At 39.3% G+C, this 20,807-nt stretch overlaps 1 protein-coding gene across 2 annotated transcripts in view; it reads left to right on the top strand.

Moving 5' to 3' along the window:
• CNTN3 (contactin 3) overlaps nt 1-20,807 on the top strand; it is a 174,464-nt gene that overhangs the window by 97,570 nt on the left and 56,087 nt on the right. For both annotated transcript variants that reach the window (XM_083424905.1, XM_083424906.1), the window contains 3 exons: nt 17,972-18,175; nt 18,626-18,728; nt 19,670-19,854. In XM_083424905.1, coding sequence (XP_083281031.1) covers nt 17,972-18,175; nt 18,626-18,728; nt 19,670-19,854 — 492 coding nt within the window. The remainder of the gene's footprint in view (nt 1-17,971; nt 18,176-18,625; nt 18,729-19,669; nt 19,855-20,807) is intronic.

The raw sequence follows: 20,807 nt of genomic DNA, 5'->3' as shown, positions 1-20,807 counted from the left end.
TCCAGAGTAGAGTCCCTAGGGCAGATGGATGGCACCTTGTACACCTCTTTCCAGCAACTCCTGCAGCCAAGCTGTTGCCAAACATATTGCTCTGCTGTCCTTTGGACCATATCAGTGAGAACAAGAGGGAGTTCTTATCATCTGGGCAACCCAGGACTTACAGCCACACTGCCCACACTTGTACCTTCTCTGTTCCTAATACAGCTGTTTGACTTCACCCCTGGAGGCACGCTTCATTGTCTCACAAGAGAGATGGATGCCAACATATAATATAGGCCAGGGGTGGGAAACCTGTGACCCTTCAGATGTTGATAGGCCTACATCCATCACCCGCAACCAGTATGATGGATGATCAACGGTGATAGGAATTGCAGTCCAGCAGCATCTTCATGTTACCCAATCATAACATACACAGCAATCATAGGTAGATATAGCTGATTTTCCTAGTGTGATTGTTTAAGATAATCTTTCTCCCCACTAAGTCTTTCCCCCACTTATATTAGGCACCAATATATTGATTTCTACAGAACCTGTCTGTGTTTTATCTTTCAGGAGTGCCAAACAAATTTTATCTTTCGGGAGTGTAAGGCAAATGCTGATAAAGAATAATTAAAGTGACATGACCTACTTCATTTGGTATAGTTTAAATTGTCACAGGTTGTTTTATTGACAACTTCTGTAATGAGCTACAGTCTCCTGCAAGTTGTAAAGTGAAAAACATTGATGACAACTTAATGGGATATTTGGAGAAAACCTGTGGATAATGAAGTAGACTTTGTTTTGTAACTGAAACTTGGTCTACTTAGTGTCAGTTCAGGCACCAAATACAGCCTTTATTGGTTTGTTCATTTTAAACTTTTATAGCCACCCTTCCATTTCACAACTTCCAAGACAGGAATATAGGAAGCTGCCTTGTACCAAGTCATATATATGCTATAAGAGCCACTATCCTGTAATATTACATATGAGCCTGTTCTACTGATGAAGCCTAGGATGGCGAAACAAGGGTAGTATTCCAGAAATCCTTGTCTTAGACTCTGTGAAAGGATTCTCTGGAACTGTAACAACCTTTCATGTGGATTATTGGACTCTATGAACAGACAGGTGGAATAAACACTTGTATGGACCTTATGCATGAACTAGAGAATGACTAGAGAATGAACTGATCTACTGGGTCTTCTGCTTTTTTTGTTGAACTTTATGAAACTTCCATTGAAATATACAATTTGATGCAATGAATAGTATACCTTATTTATTCAAAAGTACAGCCGGTTATGTCTTGTGTGTTTATTCAGCATCCTCTTTCCAGCAGGAGGTGGAAGCCTGTAAGTAGGAAGTGGAAACAGCAGTGTTTCTCATGGTCTCACGCCCAGCCCAGTCTCATCTCCTGAATAAGGGGTGTTTGGCCCCTTGCTGGTTTATAGGGAGAGAGCAGTGCCAAACCCTTGGCAGAAACAGCAAGGCAAAGTTCTGTTTCAAAAGCCTTATCTGAAGCCCTGCTGGCTATCTCTGGCCATCAAATGCCGCTGCTTGTTAGCTTTCCAGCTCCAGGGTTGCACTGGGCCCATCCCAGAGGTATGGGCCCATGTAGGTGTTGGCCTATGGCATGTGCCAAACGAGTGCAACTCCCCAAGCGTGTAGGTTCATGGCAGTGCAGTTTTGTGCTGGAAGAAATTGAGACCAGCTCCAACTCTTCAGTCATTTCAGTCCTTTACTGACAGGTCCAAAGTCTTAAGGCAGTTTCACTATATAGAGGCTTCCACTAGATCCCTAGTAGAAGGTGCAGGCTTCAAATGCAAAGCAAGGGCACCTCACAGCATACATACAGCACAGAGTTCAGTATCAATCTGGCAGAGCTTCCTTGCAGCGAAGCAAAGAGGTAATGTACAGCCCCCTCTTAATATACCCAAGAATGACCACACCCTTGGCCAGTTGCCAGGTCACAGTGACCTACTTGGCCGGTTGCCAGGTCAGTGACCTTCAAACACTAAATCACAAGACCTGCAAGATAAGGGAAGCACATGCACCAGATTTTCCTTAACAGCAGTTAAAGGAACCTCAACAGATGCATGGGAAGCTGTTATCTGCCGCCCTGCCCCACCTCACCCCCATAGCAACCTGATGCTGGATACTGCATGTGGAAACACCGCTGGTGCTGTTTTTTTCCATGGCTCATCTTGTCTCAGCCCCTCCAGCAGCAAAAATCAGCAGGTGGAGATTGGTGTGCTCTTCAGCTTGCTTGTACTTTCCTAACTTCCTGTATACATTCTAGCTGAGCTTATATTGTCTTGGTTTTAAATGGTCTTCCAGCAATCTGATTTCTCCATCTTTGTCTCTTCCCTTTCATTTGATCCTTTCATTTTTGACAGGTTTTTCCCCCTTTGAAATTAAATAAGATAGAGTTTAATTGCATGAATGTTTTGAAACATGCAGGCCACTAGAGCTGTAATTGCCAGTCCTCTATGTTAAGTGCCAATCATTCTATATCAAGTGCACTTGCTTTTGACACTTAAGTCAGTGGGCCTGAGTTAGTTTAAGTGAATCCATTCTAATACTTAGTGCTTTGTGCCCTAGGTTTCTATTAACATATTTAAAGCATAAGTATCCCTAATACAAATTCCACTTGCTTTTAAAAATGTTTTGGGGGAGTTATCTATAAGCAACAGACAGCAGCATATCTTTTTGCCATGTGTTCCTATAGATAGATGGCTGTCAATCATCTACCTAATAACATCATGTGTGAATATGTGCACTGACTTTCAAGCTTTGGACTTCTTCAGAAAACTCTTGTGTGAGGTGCCAAACAGAAGCTGATACAAAAAAGCAGGATGATATTACTAAGCACTGCAATCCAAAAAAAACACATGGTGAAAGGTGAGAATCATTTCGTAATCTACAGATGGGCTCTTACTAACACCCACACTAGAAAGCTGTTTGTTCACTGAAATGCTTGTGCAGGAAGAGAAAATTTGAAGATATTTCCCCCTCCTTTTTGAGAAAGAAACTCTCCAATAACCATTTGGACAGGTATTAGTCAGGATATCTGTCGAAGAAAAGAAGGCAACCAGTATCTAATGATGGGTGAATTCCGTTAATTTTGAAATCTCAAGTATGTGTGTTTTAAAGAACTTTGGGGGGGGGTGTCTTTTCTCCAAGAATACTAAACTGACTTGTAATGTTGGTTTCACTTTATTAAACTGATACGTTTTTGTCTGTTTGTGATTAGCAAATAAGCTATAACTATGGGGAAACAATGCGGAACCTGTAATAAAAGCTTTTGCACATGATATTGGCCCTTGCACTGGGGAGGTTTCTAGAGCTTCATCAGATAAGCTCCTGGGCTACAAAGCCTTTTAACCCTGCTTGGCAGGGGGTTGGACTCGATGACCCTTGTGGTCTCTTCCAACTCTATGATTCTATGATTCTATGAACCCCTTGGTAGCTTCCCTGGGCCTGCCCATAAATTTTTGAAGTCTTTAAAGTTTCCCGCTGCAGCTGTTTACTTAGCACCTCTTGAGCAGTAAGTCATGTCTACAAATTGAACTATGTTATTGGTTTTTATTCTTTTAGCTTGTGATTTATTATCTGCCCATCAGTGTAAAGTGAAGGGCTAGTTACAATAACATGGTTGTATAATTTAAAATCAGATAAAAGTATTTAAATAAAAAAGCAATGCAATTTAAATAAGAACAAATGCAGTTTAAATCCAGGGATAGAGGTAGACATGAAAACACATCTCAGCTGTCAAAGGCTGAGGGTAAAGAGGTTCGTCTTTAGTACCTGACCAAAACAATACAGTGAAGATGGCCAGACGCGCCTCTATGAGGAGGAAATTCCACAATTTCGCTGCTGCGAAATTTAGGTGCTCTCAAGGGCCGCCACTCCCTGTAGTTCTTAGGATATTGGAACTACCTAAAAGCCATCCACTGTCAATCATAACACCTAAGAGGGTCTGCAGGGAAGGAGATGGTGCTTCAGATATTTGAGGCCTCTGTCATTTAAGGCTTTGAACACCTTGAATTGGGCCCAGAGATAAATTGGCAACCAATGCAGCTCTTGTAATACGTGGGTTAAAAGAAGTTCAAAATGGAACACTGCTCACTGCATTTTGGTCCACCTGAAGCTTCAGAGTGGTCTTCAGGGATAGCCTAATACTGTATAGAGGCAGTAATCCAATCAAAAAGTTACCAAAGGTGAACGAGCTGGAGCTGGAAATAGGCACTCCTAGCCACCAAGGACATCTGAGCCTCTAGTTGCAATACACTTTAAAATAATTACCTCTGTGTGTGCAGACCTTTGTTTTATATTCCAAGCTGTGGAAGAACTTTGAAGGAAATAATATCCTATTTAGACTGGCTTTACAAAGTAAGTAAATTGTACTAGGTAATTGAGTTTCATCAATGTCACAACAATAGATTTTTTAATATAGGTTTTTCATATCTCGACACAGAGTTGAAAGTGTTGTGAAAGACGCTAATAATTTTCATTGGTGTATACGTTCATATCTTTTGTTCACTTATCTCTGGTTAAACAGACTCTGCAGGTTTTGGATGTGTAAAACTTATGTATGAGAGGTAAACAGTGGATGAGTGTACACACTGTAAGAAGTGATGCCTTTTTGAAAACTGCCTTCAGAGTTCTGGGGGGAAAACAATTTTTGGTCTCCTACCAAAGATTCTGACCTCACATTTGCTGTAATATTTTGTATATGTAGCAACAAGTTATTGTATTCCTCAGTGGCCTGAGTTCAATGACTGAACTTCAACTTTCCTTTTGGTTTTCCTTTGGGACACTATGTAAAACTGGCAGTTCTGTCCTGAAACAGACAGTTAAGGAATTGCTGTAGGTATACTTGTGGGAACTTGTAAATCCCTTGTGCATTTTAACAAGGAGGCTGTGAGGTTATGCTCACTGTTACAAACCTCCCTGTCAGTTTTCACTGTTTTACAGCAGAGCAGTGTTACTTCACAAGGGGCCCTGTGTATGACTTCTTACAGTCCTTGTATCATACGTCCTGGAAGAAACTTGCTGGGTAAATCATTTCCACTACAATGTGAAGAGTTTGTTTGGCATACAGTGCGTTTTTTGTTGAAAGAGGAAACCCCTTCGCATCCTGCATAGTATTGTGAGCAGTAACTCTGAAAAGAATCTGACAATTTCAGTTCCCATCAGTTTTGTAATTCAGCAAAGATGGTGGAATGTGAAAAAGGTATTTTTGGAGAGGGAAAAGTCTGAGCTGACTTCACATTATTCTGAAAAAGTAAAGAACCACCTGCCACAAATTCATGCATTTGATGCCCCAAATCTCCAGTTATAATTATGTTACCTCCTTGTGAATGTACCTCATATAAGCCATAACCATTGGAATTGCCATGCCAGTGGTTGTGGTGCTGGAGATCTAAGGGGTGTTGACCATATCAACAGGAATTATGGAAGGCATGAAAAGTAGAGGGGGAAGATTTGACTCTGCAGTGGGCTGCAAATCTCCACCCCTGATAATGCCATATTCTTTTATTTTCTTTCAAAACTTTCAACAGGATTTGTATGTAAAGTTAAGATATCATAAACTGTAACAAGGGGTTAATGCAAGCTCAAACTCATTAAACTCTTTTCCAACTTTCTCGATTCAGAGACAGGACTGTGAGAAAATAGTTTAACCCCCCTGTTCTTTTTCTATGGGTTGTAACCAGCCCCAATATATTTGTATTGGATTTAGTGTAATTTTACTTGATTTATCTCTGTTTTTAACCTGTATTGAATTTATCTAAATGGCGACAGACAGGGAATAGGTTGAATATGTGAATGAATGAATGGTTCCATCCTCATAAACCACTTTACAGAAGTAGTTTGCTCCTGCTCTAAAAATTAAATGGGCTGCCTTGAATCAAAGGCCTACAATAAAGTTCAGAGTGTATAAACTGTCTAGAGGATTGTGCCTGTTGTATATAACATGGCATCACCATTTGGGCTCTGAACATAATACTCTGAATGAAAATTCAGAGTATATAATATATGTTGCATTTTAACGAGGCCTTTCACAACATTAACACTGCAGCCCACAAAAGAGAGATTAGTTTTAAGAAAAGAATGGTAAATTCTGTTAAATACTATTTTAAACACTAAACATTTACCCTTAGGTATACTTTATAATGTTTACATAGCTTTATGTTCATAAGTTGTCTCATTTCTTTTACCTAAGAAATTAGAATAACTTTTGTCTTTTAATAATTAAAAAAATCATTATAGACAGGAGGCAATTTATACAATCTTCAACTATTAAAGACACAACAGTGTTGTTAAAAAATGTTCAAAGCAATTGACTGCAAAGTTCTTGGGAGTTGATTAAAAGATCCATTTGTCACTTGAAATGGGATATGGTTAATGGAAATGTATTTTTAAAATTGCTTCCCAAAGCATTTTTTCACTTTATACATTCAGAATAAGATAAAAAATGATCAGAGTCATAGCACTTTGAACGACATTGTTAGTCTGAAACAATTAGCTCAGGAATAAGATAAAAAGGAATTAATCCATCATATCCTCACAGCTACAGGGGAAACTAAATGGGCATTTTGTTCGTTAGTTCTGCCCAAATGTGTAAAAGTAGTTTTGCTGGACTATTCCATTTAGAATCCCGGCTTCACTCATAGCAATAGGCAACATTTAACTTTTCAGCTAAGTAACACTTTTTTTTTATTACAAGGGCAGAAGTCCCATCTCTCCTTGGAGATTTACTTTTTTTCCTTTTCCCTCAGCAGTGCTGTTAAAACAGAAAATGACGTTACCAAAGTTTAATTTGAAACAAATGACTAACTAACCATCAGATTTCATATATGTCTGAATAGATTTTTTTGTTTGTTTTTTAAAGAGCAGATGCTGGCAGTTTTCCAGTTTTTGACAGATGTTGCACAAGTGCAAAATTCTTCCATTGTTCCTCCTGATATGATGCCTGTAATCTTTACCCTCAGTTGACTCGCGATTTCTCTTGTTTACCCAAATGAATGCTACTTTGCCTGAGAAATGAAAGAGAAAAGTAACTCTGGGGAACAGGAAAGAGAAAATCAAGGACAGTGCCATGAACTTAACATTTCCAAGGATACACAGGGCAGCCTTCAAAATTCACCAGGTTTACCTGGTTATTGACAACTTGTGACCAAGTGAAGACGCCCAGGCACCAGGACGGCACTTGACGTCTCCACAGTCTGGAGGTTCATTCCTGACAATCTTTGGATCTTGCCTGTTTTCACATATCAACACGTCCTTTAGAATTTTATCTGTGATACTTTATCTGCACAATCAGAGCAAATTTCAGGAACCAAAAAGACCTATTGAAAAATAGGACTTTCGAGCCTCCCGACCCTAAAATGGCAGCTAGAGATTCCGTTTTGGCAATTTCAACCTTGGTTCAAGGCGTCACTTGGCACCTAGCTTATATATCTGAGTTTCTAACGCTGCAGGGTTAAAGCCTTCAGTCAGCTTTTGGCTAGCCATATTCCACCCAATATACAGACTGAACTGGGGTGCTTTGCAGTGGCTTCCACAAATCCCAAGGTGTGTCTCATCCAGTCTTTAGTCCAAGAAAACACACTGTGTGTACCTGAAAAGTGTCCCAATCTTGCCACCAGTAAAAAGTGTCATGAAGAGGACTCCACACAGCAGATGTAGACGAATGACTCTTTTAATACAAAACATTTTGTGGAGGGAGCAAACCTTGCAACAGGTTGCTGTTTTAATGCAGAACTAAAAGTTAAGTGCACACTGCCTGAGAGCTGACACAGCAATTCCTGGTATGGCAAGCTGAGATGGCCAATGCACTACACTGAGATAGTTACAATTCCTAAGTTAAGCAGGGCTACTCTAGAAGGCATCTTAAGGGTCAAATTAATGGCAAGATCTGCAGGGGTGAGCGGTTTAGGATGCAGTGGATCTCCAGTGCAGCCAGTGTCAAGTCCCAGCTCAGCCACAAATAAACCACAGATCAGCTGGCATCAGTTTCTCATCTTGGCTGAGTTGAATGTGGCTCAACCGAGGCCAGTGTAAGGCTCCAAAAGAGGGTATTCTGGGGACAGGACCAGACTTAGGTTGCATCCTAAGCCCGTTTAGCTTGTTCACATGACCTGTTCACCCAACACAGGACACTATTTTAAAGGCTTGGTTTCCCTCTGCCAAGCATAGTCAGAACAGCAGCAGCCCTTCTGCTGAATGGGGTTTGGGGCTTAACTTATACTGGCTTGCTTTACACCAACTTCTTGTGTATAGGATTGCACCTTAAGAGAATTACTGTGAATAGTACAGTCCACAAAGAAACGGTAGATGCAGTTGGTGCCTCTTCTCCACAATTAACAGTGATTTGCCATTTAATGTTTTAACTTCTGACGCAAACATGACTTTCATCTTATTGCCTTGCTTTAGTTTCTACCCTACAAAAAAAAAAAAAAAATCTGAGCTGCTACACCAGGAGTGAATAACCTTTTCCAGTGCAAGGGCCACATTCTCCCCTGGACATCTTTCCAGGGGCCGCATGGCAGTGGTGGGCAGAGCCAGACAGAAAAGTGGATGGAGCAGTCGAAGCCTATTTTATTTTATCTTTGCACAATAGGCTACTTTCTACACAAACTCTGCATTCCCTCTATCCTCCATCCAGGCAAACAAGGGGAGGCATTTTCAGAGTTCAAGAACACATTCTACCCAGGCAAAAACACTCAAGGAGGGCTGGTTGGAGAGGGGTGTATGGCCCGTGGAGGATGCTGAAGGCCAGATATAGAAACCCGGAGGGATGTATTTGCCTGAGGTTCCCCACTCCTGTACTAAACAGATTTGAGAAAATCAAGTAGCAGCTATATGGATGGAGCCCTAGATATAGCATGAATGAGTGTGTTGTGTCTCCTTTCAATATCCAGTTTTGGATTTGAATTATGTTGTCCATTTGACTGTAGGTGGAAACGAAACATTAGGAAGATTCCTCTTTGCTTCAGCAGAGAATTTGCCAGCCCTCTTGGAGTTAAATTTTCCACATTTTACTGCACATTATGTAGGTAATTGCTCTCATAACTTTCCTTGTTCTGGTTTTCTGAAGAGATGACATGCATTTTCATTCCTACATCAAGCTGGAAAGTCACCTTTTTGGATTTTATCTGCTGAATAATTAACCTTTTATGCCAAAAAGATTAATGATTTGCATCTGTTTCAAATCAAAATGGTATTGTAAGCATTTCAGAGGGGAAATGGAATTTTGCTTCCAGGCTCACTGTTAATTTCTGGTACAATTTAACATATATCTAAAATATGAATTGTCCACATTTCTAAACCATTCTATATGCATTTGCATTTGAAGGTTGAATGCATTTTTGACAAATAAGGTAACGGCAAAGAAAACAACATTGCATATGGTTAATTCTAAGTCCAACGTCTGCAACATTTGTCATAAACTACATTTAAATGTGGAAAGGCAAATATCATTACATACCTGTGGAAGTTTAGGGGTATTTTCTGAGGCTAAAATGGGGACAGACACACACACATACACACACACTGCAAAAAATAAAACTCCACAATCCTCATGCTTGATTAATTCCAATGTTGACACCTTTTCTAACCAAAACGTTTTGTTTAATTAATTAATTAAAATATTTATAGCTCAGCTTTAATCTCAAGAACTCAGGGCAGGGAACAATAGCTTCATTTAAGAAAAACAGAAGAAATATCACATAAGGAAATAAAAATCAAGGGTTCAACTATGTACTACCCTGCATTCAAAGATCACAGGGCAGTTCAGAACATAAAATTACAAAATAAGAACACAAAATAAATAACCAAAAATCAAACAAAAGGACCCCCCCTTTAAACACATTTAAAAGGTTCTTCTTGTTGTTGTTGTTTAGTCGTTTAGTCATGTCCGACTCTTCCTGACCCCATGGACCAGAACACGCCAGGCACTCCCATCTTCCACTGCCTCCCGCAGTTTGGTCAAACGCATGCTGGTAGCTTCGAGAACACTGTCCAACCATCTCGTCCTCTATCGTCCCCTTCTCCTTGTGCCCTCCATCTTTCCCAACATCAGGGTCTTTTCCAGGGAGTCTTCTCCTCTCATGAGGTGGCCAAAGTATTGGAGCATCAGCTTCACGATCTGTCCTTCCAGTGAGCACTCAGGGCTGATTTCCTTCAGAATGGAGCGGTTTGATCTTCTTGCAGTCCATGGGACTCTCAAGAGTCTCCTCCAGCACCATAATTCAAAAGCATCAATTGTTCAGTGATCAGCCTTCTTTATGGGTTTTTAATCAGTCAAAGCCCTAGTTATAAAACCCTGGTTTTCTCCTGGCACCTTCATAAGTGCTGTTACAGATCAGGGGCAACAGAGTTTGGGGGCGCAAGGGCACCCATAACTGTTAGGGTCAGTGAATGTTAGAAGTTAATTTAGCTGATTTTGTGAGTATTGAAGGGAAGATGCCAGGCCGGTGGAAAAATGCAGGCTAAGCTTCCTTTCCACGCCATGGCCATTAACATGACAAAAGAAATATGGAGCAAGGACTGAAGGTAGACAGGATTTAGTTTTGGATTGAAGCTTGCCACTCATAAAAATCCAGAACTCAGTGAGCTGGGTTTTCACAAACAGGTTAAAAAGAGAACTGGTGGGAATAATGTAATGTAAGTAATTTCACTTCAGCCATTACTGCACACTGGACATACTGAAAGCATCCATGCTCAACTCTGTTCTCTCAATTAGCCCAGTTACACATAGGCTGTTGTAAGTTTACAAATATTATATGTTGTTTCACTAATTAATTTCGCAGATTTTATACTATTCATCAAGAAAACATCTGCTCAGTTTCATAATTAGGTGTTAATGGGGAAAACAAAAAAGTGGGTGGATCTGTAGTCACAAGAACTGTCAAGGTTGATCTGCATTTTTCAGTGTACTGCTGTTTAGCAAGTTTTTTAAAAAATATATGCAAGAATTGAATCACATGTATAATATTTGCATCCATATGCCTGTTAACAGTGCTTTGGAGATAACCTGATTTTACATCTAGCTGAGCATCTTGAAGTAGCTTTAGCAGAGTTACTAAAGTAGTGGAATTAGCCTGAACAAGGCAGCAGAGGAATACCATTTTGATTTCCCATTCACCATCAAAGTAATAAGTTTAGTTCATGTGTTTTTGTTATGTCTGCCCAACTACTGCATTTCTGAAATGTATCATACAATTCTGCTTGCATTGTCACTCACCTGGTCTGCTATGTGCATTTGTCACCAGACTAGCAGTGTGTGGGTGTGTGGGTGTGAGAGAAAGAGGTGTCACAGGTAGTATCTACCCTATTCCACTTCTCTTATTTTTCTTTTTTTGACTACACACACACACACACACAGCTAGTCAACCAGCTAATCAACCAGCTTATCGATCAATATATCCATTTACATTTCCCCCCCTTTTTTATCCCCTCTCCCCCACCCAAGGACTTCCCTCACCTTGTCTCTCCGGTTTCTTTACACATATTATCCTTTGTATTTTGTAAAATTGTACATATCATTGCCTTATCTATCATATATTCAACAAATAAATTTGTGTATGTTTATTCAAAACCTGCCAAGGACTCCAAATCATTTTGTTCTCTTTTTTTGCGCATAGGCCATGCTAATCTTCTCTGTATCGTTCCAATTTTAGTATATGTGCTGCCGAAGCGAGCACTCTTTTTTTATTAATTTTAATAAAACATGTTAACATAACACAGGCACCACAGAAGCAACAGTGCATTAATCTACAAGCAAAACACTGTACTAAATCACCCAAGAGAGAAAAGCCGATTCCCAGCCATGACTACAAGAATATAAGATTATCTTTCACAATTGCCTTAAGTATGATGATAGTTTATGTGTTCTGAAAGTGCTGTGTCCAACACTCAAGACCACTACATGTCCTTAGAACGTGTGCCCATGGCTTTCCAGCTTTGAGCGACTTCCAGGCTTGCAAGGGTTAAGAGGAGCGACATAAGTTATTTGTGATGATAATGGGGTGCATTGAACAATGGGGTTCATTGACCAGCAGGGGGTCAGAAAGAAAGGTGCTGGGTTGTAATTTCAGAGATTAACACAAAAACCCACAGCCAACATGGATCAGACCCTTCCTGGGATTGGTCTATCTCCAACTCCCCTATTTCCTCCCCCTCATCATCTGATCACTCTTTCCACAATGTCTCCAGAAGACTCTCATAGACTATGTTATAGTATTCAAAACAGGGTTCTGATCCTAATCTGTGCCTGGATAAGAGATTGTCTGCAACCCCAAATGTGTCACTTCAAGCTTCCTCAAGGAAGAGCAGGCTGTAAGCTGATTAAGTAAAAGATAATTTTTAAAAAAGAAATAAAAATGGAGTTCTGAAAAAAAAAATACTGTTGAATAGTGTATGTCAGATCTCCACTCCTTATGCAGCTTTGGGCCTGAAGAAAGTTCAAAAACATCTAGCTGAAGTAGAGGAATGCATATCCCAGGATATTACTAAAACGAATTATTTCTATGTTTAATGGGAAATCAACTGAAGAAATGACAAGAGAAGTTTTATTTTCCTTGAAGTAATCTCACTAGAAAAGGGTGTGGGGGGGTGTGTAATATATGAAACAAAAGTCACATGAGAGGTTGTTTACTACAGTTTTATTTAGGAAACAATGCAATTTTGTTTTGATTTCACCAATACAAAATTAAGTTATTGCAGATGGTTACAGACGGAATGTTGCACTCTGTTTTAAAGTGCAATGAACATTTGATTGAGGCTGTAATCCTGTGCATATTTTTGTTTCTCGTTGTCAACAACAACAGAAAGTTTTGCAACAGAGATTACTCGCAAAATTATGGTGTGATCAATTCTTGTTTTGTAGTAGCGAGAATCAGTAAGGAAGATTCCTTGAATCCATTTTTTTTTAAATAAATTTGTACTTTCTCAATAAAACATAGACACTGAAATATAAAATAGCCCATTATTAGAAATGACCTATACATCAATGCCACACCAGCGTGCCACTCACCTCAGTACTTGGCAGGAGGCCTCCTCAGTCCAGAGAGCTGAGCAATATGATGCCTCTGCTGAATCCAGACATCCCACAGCCTGGAACGATTGTTCTGCTAGTGTAAGAAAATGCAAAATTAAGCAGTACCAGCCTTTAACATTGCAGTCTGTGGATTAAACCACAGAGCCTAGGACATGCCGATCAGAAGGTCGACAGTTTGAATCCCAGTGATGGGGTGAGCTCCTGTTGCTCGGTCCCTGCTCCTGCCAACCTAGCAGTTCGAAAGCATGTCAAAGTGCAAGTAGATAAATAGGTACTGCTCCGGCGGGAAGGTAAACGGTGTTTCCGTGCGCTGCTCTGGTTCACCAGAAGCGGCTTAGTCATGCTGGCCACATGAGCCAGAAGCTGTACGCCAGCTCCCTCGACCAATAAAGCGAGATGAGCACCGCAACCCCAGAGTCGGCCATGACTGGACCTAATGGTCAGGGGCCCCTTTACCAGTGTTATTTAGTAAAAAGTAAAAAGAACCAAGACTTCTGCAAAATTAAAACAGAAGTCAAGCCCTGTTAATGGCCTTGAGAAATGTGGAAATGGGAAAATATATTCTAAATCAGGTTTAAATATGCTCATCTAATATTTTGTGGTTGAAGAAATAGAGAAGAAATAGAGTATTAAAAAACCAAAAAACCATTATTGCATTTGCACTCTGTGAGTGTCGTGTCCAATTAACAAATGTTTTATGGAACTGGCTGTGGAGGAAACACCTTTACCTCTCACTGCCTCAGGGTGCAGGTCAGGGCTAAAGTTGCTGTGCTCTTTCCTAAGCTCAGGTATTACTCAGATTTGCATTCCTACCTTTTGGCCACCTAAAATGTCCCAATCTTCTGCTATGAATATGAAGTAGTCTGGCCTCATAAGCTTACCTACCTTGACTAAGAATTAGAATGATAGTTTAGGAATTTGAATTTACTGTAAGTAGAAGGTTTTGTGACACAAATGGGATTTGTCAGTGAGATAAATTGCAAAAAGTGCAAGGAAAACAAGTGGGAACTGTTGCGTTGTAAGAACTACTTTGCCCTCAATTAATAATGAAGATGATATTGAAGAATAGTCTCGTTAAAGGGTGGTTAATTTAAGTGAACACGGCAAATTGGACATGTCACTATGTTAATCTCTGTCCAAACTGTTTGAACGCTGTTAGCACATGCGACAATTGTTCCAATTGAGATACTCATTTTAAAACTTAGTTACCTAAATGATATTGCTAAACCCTGCTTTTAAAAGGAAGGAAAAATGCCAGAACAAGCTGTCCCAAAGTTTGAGGAACCACATACAGACATAAATATTGTGGAAAAGCCAGGGAGGAATGATGGAAAGCTATGTTTGCACCTCAACACATTTCTTCCTTGTTATACTGTTCTTAGTGCTGTATCTGTTTTCTTGAGAGGGGGCGCTATCTATTGTTTACTACAACTCTTTGCTTATGGGTGCAGTTGATCCAAGCTGTAGTGGATTATTTGCAGGCACAGCCTTTCTCATCTTGTCATGTTCAAATTTCACTCAGTTTGTATGCTGCGGTTGATTCAGAATCTATACCTGGGTGCCAGAAGTCACTGCTTGTCACAGTTGCTTGAGTTGGTTTGATCCAATTTCCCTGGAAGGCCTTCACAGTGCACTGGGAATATCACTGATTTTGCAGCTATTACATGTTGAAATAATGTTGGTTATTTGTTAAGTACTAAACTTTTCTTAATGTATTGTTTAATAGTTGGGAAGCTTTAGGCTATTTGTTAGCCACCTACATCTGATTAAGACAGTTAAGCAGTTTCACTTAGAACTGTTTTGGTGTGTTCAATTCTTGATCCATAGTAGCAAGAATTAGTAAGTAAGGATCTTTTCATGCCAATTTCGGGGTTTTTTTATATAAATGTATGCTTTCCCAGTAAAGACTAGACATCAAAATATAAAATAGACTAGGATAATAAATAATTGTTACAATACATTTCTTATACAAATGTTTACATCTTAGAATTTCAGCAGGGTAGCATTTCTAGGAGAAAGTAATCTTGCCCATCCCTGTTCCAGCTGGAAGGTTTACAGACAAGGAGCTTAAGATGGTAGAAAGCTAATTTGTTTAGAATTTAGAGCATATTTGTGCAATTTCTAAAGATCACATCATGTTGAATTAATCTTTAACATAAGCGAAGAATCCCATAACTTTGGGCTTATATTCTTATTATTCTGTTATTTAAATGTTCTTAAATAATTAGAAGATGATTGGACATGGACCCATCTGTTTCTTATAGATAAGTTCTACATTTGTGCATTTCATTTTCTAGATAAGAATTGACAGGTCTTAACGCAGAGCTACTACTATCTTACCCTAACATGGGAATGTAAATGTTATGGCTTTTAACTGATAAACAAAAGTCCAAGTAAACCTCTGACTTTGAGTGACAGTTTTACAACTCAACTTTCTTCCTGATTGCCATGATCTTGTTTATATAAGTTACCCAGAAGACATCATTAACATGAACTGCTTTTGTGTCTTCCCTTAACATAACAGCAATAACACCTTTAAATTTGTGAATATTTTCGTATGAATCATGTCAATTTGCCTTCTGCTTGCCCTTTCCTTACAAGATACCTTGTATCACTGATGGAGGTGAATCAGCAATTTCTCCGGTGTCTCTTCTCATCCAGAAGTGCTAAAGCAACTGATTTTGCTAATTACGGACAGTATCATGGCTATCAGCTTGATGGAGATTGTAAACAAACTTAATTTTAGATATGTGGAGCTGATGCAAAGTTTTATGAACAGAAATGATTGTTTTGGTAATAGCCACACAGAGACAGCTGTGGACAGGATTCCTGCCTTGCAGAGGGTTGGACCAAATTACCCTTGGGGGTCCCTTCCAACTCTACTGTGATTCCACCAAGTGGGGGAAATGGGTCCCCCTCTTCCTCTCTTCCTCTTATTAAACTTGTTTGATGCGGGTTCTGTTGGGATACTGCCAGGGAGACAAAGTCCATCTCGGCTCCACGTCGTCTCCGGACGTGCATTGATCTCCCGTAGACACGCAGTATCAGAGATTAGCGACACGAGCTCCAGAAATAGCTTCCCACATTCCAGAGCCGAGTACGCTCTATCAGCAGATATGCACACAGCGAAAGATGCACCCAGGAGAGCATTATTTAGAAGTTTATTCAGCGTTGATCAGAACAAAGAAAAACATGACTGCCTGCTTCAGAGGTCTCCGGCAGAGAGAGAGAGAAACGAAAGCAAAGACACAACATAAACATCCTGTGAAACAGGAAAATACGCAGGCTGTGACACAAACATCCTGCTCCCTTTTAAGGTGGAACGGAAATATCCTAACAGGTTCAGAAACTTCAGCTGGTTCAGAGTGCATCAAAGTTGGCTATTGAAAACAGGTGTCTCCCATGTCGCAACAGTTTCATGCCTTACTGATGCATGTCCTGTGGTTCATTCAAAAAGTGCTGATTATGACCTACAGACCCACTTGGGATCTGAAAAACTGTATTCCGATTCTATCACCATATGAACTTGCCCATGGTTTAAATATCTTCATCATCAACTGAGTTCTTGTGGACATTGTAAATATGCCGCAATTTGTTCAGATAGAATTAGATTTTATTAGTATGATTGATTTATCTGGCTTCTTCGTTTCTGATATTCTGTATTTTAGTTTTAGTTTTACTGTTAGACGCCTTGTGGACCTTTGGGTGAAAAGGCAGGATATAAATTTAAGAAATACATAATTAGAAACACTTTTAAATTACCAGAAATCTACTTGTTTGCCATTGTTAGCTTTTTTCTAGCTTACATAATGGTATAACTTTATAGTTTAATAAAGGGCAATTAAAGATAATTGGAAAAGCAATCAAATTTTGAACTTCTTTCTGTTGTTAACAGATACCATAAATATTTCAATAATTTGCATTAGTTTGTTTTTAGTTTTATGCAACATTTTACATACTGTGAATTAACCTTTCTGTTCTCTTATTTCTTGGCAAAGCAATACTAATACCATTCAGTAATTTTCTTTTCCTGTAGCTGCATGAAAATAATTTCCCAGGCCCACTTGTAAATTACTAGGTTACACACAGGCAAGATTTGTAAAGGCAGTGAGGAAGTTTGGCAAGATGTGTTAATGACTACTAGGCAGGTCAGTTAGATTATAATTAACTGAAATCAGTTGCTATAGAAGCTGCAAAGGCTTTTATATTCATCTACTTATTTTTTAAAGATGAAAATTATATCTACCTTTGAAACCGTGTTTTAAAAACCTTACTCAAGCATATGAGCTTGAAGAAAGATAGCATACCAGCTCCTATAGGAAATGGCTTTTGATACACACACCCATATTCTGTCCATAAACTGTGATCTATAAAACTAAATTACATAGTAACTGCAGTTCTTCTCGGATCTAATCCCATTGCCATACTACTTCAAATTGACTAGATGACAGTGGCACTGGTCCAGTACCAATTTGCATGCTGCAAATCCTAATGAACCTTTGCATATGCAACTGCACTGGATTATGGTTACAGAAATTTGTGACATGTGGCATGCTAGTGCCACATTTTTGGCCCTTCTTATCATCTTAGAATTGCCAGAATGGACAAGTGATGGAACCAAATCCACTTCTCCTATAATCTAACAACTTGCCCTAAGTCCTGAGTCACCAAGTGAAGTAATAGGGAGTCAAAGATATACATGTGTGACTGTTTTCTTAAAGTCACACACTTGTTCTAGAAAAGCACCAAAAAGCTGTTGTTGCTTTAGAGATGTGAATAATTATGGGTGAAATCATATGCATATGGTGCTATATTATTCCTACTAGGTATGGGTTCTTTCCCATAACTGTATGCAAGCAAACATACAGTTTGGGATTCATCTGCTTAAGAATACATCTCATTTAATGCGTATTTTCATATATTGACTTTCAGAACATTCTTATGCTTGGATCTTCAATGAATATCCATCATTTGTGCAAGAAGACAGTCGTCGATTTGTTTCTCAGGAAACTGGGCATCTCTACATAGCCAAAGTAGAGCCATCTGATGTAGGAAATTATACATGTGTCGTGACAAGTACTGTAACAAATGCCAAAGTTCTTGGCTCACCAACACCTTTAGTGCTGCGTACTGATGGTATGTATGAGTTTATGCTTCTATAATGAAGCAACTAACAGTTGCTTAGTGTAATACTCAATAGTTTCTAATTCTTTGGAATACACACTTTTTTCAATGCATAATTTATCTCTAACAAAAATATTTACGTTGCCTTTGCCTTGCTAGTTATGGCTCTTGTACTTTCCTTTAGTGCCCCATTTTTGGGATGTAATGTCATCATGTAGGATACTGTTAAGTGGTGATTCTGATGAAGTATATTGAAAGAACCCAAAGACAAGAGTGGCTACTAGGAATTGTCAACCAAATGGCGGTTGTCAACCAGAAGACTACTAGGAAGCTAAAAGAAATAATACATAATAAATATCTTCCTTAAAATATCCAAATAAGCCTTATTGCATAGTTGTTCTCTGGGGCTCAAAGATACAAGCCTCCTTCCCTAATGACTATTTTCCTTTTCTGAAATAATAGGAGTAATGGGGGAATACGAACCCAAAATAGAAGTTCAGTTTCCTGAATCACTTCCAGCTGCTAAAGGTTCGATAGTAAAACTGGAATGCTTTGCCCTTGGAAAGTAAGTTTGTATTCATGTTTATCCATATTGCAATAGTTGGAAACAGAAAAGTTATGTTGTACGTTAAATGGATGACATGAGATCCTTTTAAATATGCCATAATTTTTTAGTTGCATATAAATAGTTACAATCTTTGTGTCCAGTTATAAACTAAACAACTTCTCACTATTATTGCACATGTGATACATTAATAAGATTTTTCTGCTGCCTTGTTAAAAACAAATAAGTACATACTTTGCCTCCTCCCCATTCTATCCTCACCTGTGAAGTAAGTTATGCTGAGAGTGAATGACTGGCTCAAGGTCACCCAGTGAATTTCATGTCTGAGTGGGGATTGAACCATGGTCTCCCATGTCCTGCTACAGCACTAACCACTATCCCACACTGATTCTAAGGTGGTATGACTGGTCACAAAAACACATGTTTGACAACCTCCTGAGCTAGGATTATAGTGAGAAAACATTGAACTATGGGAGTCTGCAAGATTTGGGCTAAATTTCACTTTGACCCATGGATTCCTCCCCCCCCCCCCAAAAAAAAAAAATCTGATTCTCGTGACGATGGAATTAGAACTGAAATTAGAATACCTCCTGAGAATTTCCAGAGACCAAAAGACTAAAACAATAACACATATTTATGCTTTTGGACCTAGAGTGTCTGTCAATCCTACCTAGGATTAATGTATCCATCCGACAGCAATGAAGTCTTGGCTCACTTGACTATGTCTCAATCTTAGATAATGACTGAGTATCAAGTTCTAGATTCCCAGTCAATGAAAGTGTAACAGGTACTCTAGAATAAATTATCACAGTGCTGTGTTGGTGTTGTTTTAAAGTACCAAATATTGTTAATTCCTTTGTATGCTGCAATATTTTGTTTCATTTTTAATCAGTTCTTTTAAAATTATCTTCAAAAGCCTTAATTGCATTTGGTTTCTGCAGCCCAGTACCTCGGATTAACTGGAGAAGAGCTGATGGGATGCCATTTCCAAGCAAAGTAATGTTGAGGAAATCCAATGGCATGATTGAAATTCCAAATTTCCAACAAGAAGATGCTGGTCTCTATGAGTGCATTACTGAGAACTCTAGAGGGAAAAATGTTGCCAGGGGGCGCTTAACATATTATGGTAAGAAACCTTTTTTTTAATAGGAAAAAAAAATGTTGAAATAATTTAGTCATGCTGGCCACGTGACCGGGAAGCTGTCTGCAAATGCCAGCTCCCTTGGCCTATAGAGCAAGATGAGTGCAACCCCAGAGTCGTCCACGACTGGACCTAATGGTCAGGGGTAACTTTACCTTTACCTTTAAAATGGCAAATGTCCAATTTTAATGTGATGCAGTTGTATAAATATGAAGTCAGAACAAAACCCAGCTACCATTCAGTGGGACTTTATCACTAAACTGAAAACTATGGAGAGACCTGGTCTTAATAGAGATATTGGATTCCTGTCTCATTACATATGCTAATCACCTGCATACTATCCCTTACTTTTTTCTGTAGGACTAATTGCAGTCGTTAACAGTTGGTCAACAGGTTTACCATACCCATTGAGCCAATCACCCAACTCCTACTACCCTCCTGAGAAAAACCCCACCCCACCCTCCCACTATATATAAGGGTTTGGTGACTTCTGTTTCAGTGTATCTGAAGAATTGTGCATGCACACGAAAGCTTATACCAAGAACAAACTTAGCTGGTCTATAAGGTGCTACTGGACAATTTTTTATTTTTATTATTTTTATTTTGACTGTGCCAGACCAACATGGCTACCTACCTGAATCTATTTACACAGGGATCTCAGTTTGTTAATCTCACATCATAGAGCTTTCCTAAATCAAACCCCCCAAAGGGTGATGGGGCATTATGTACATTATGATGAGAACCAGGAGAAATATATTGGCTATAGTTCACTGCCCTCTAGGATCACAGGAATATAGTTGGAGTGAACTGCTTGCAGAAATCCCTTCCCCGGTCTACTTCACCTAGCGCTTTCCTTGTTGGCTTCTAGGTGCCAACTGAAACACTGCTCTTTGTGTAGGCTTTTAATGTGCAAGTTTTTAAAAGAGACTGGACTCTTA

Source organism: Podarcis tiliguerta (assembly GCF_965153285.1).
Source record: "Podarcis tiliguerta genome assembly, chromosome: 2".
Taxonomy (NCBI): Eukaryota; Metazoa; Chordata; class Lepidosauria; order Squamata; family Lacertidae; genus Podarcis; species Podarcis tiliguerta.
This window is presented reverse-complemented; position numbering and strand designations above follow the sequence as displayed.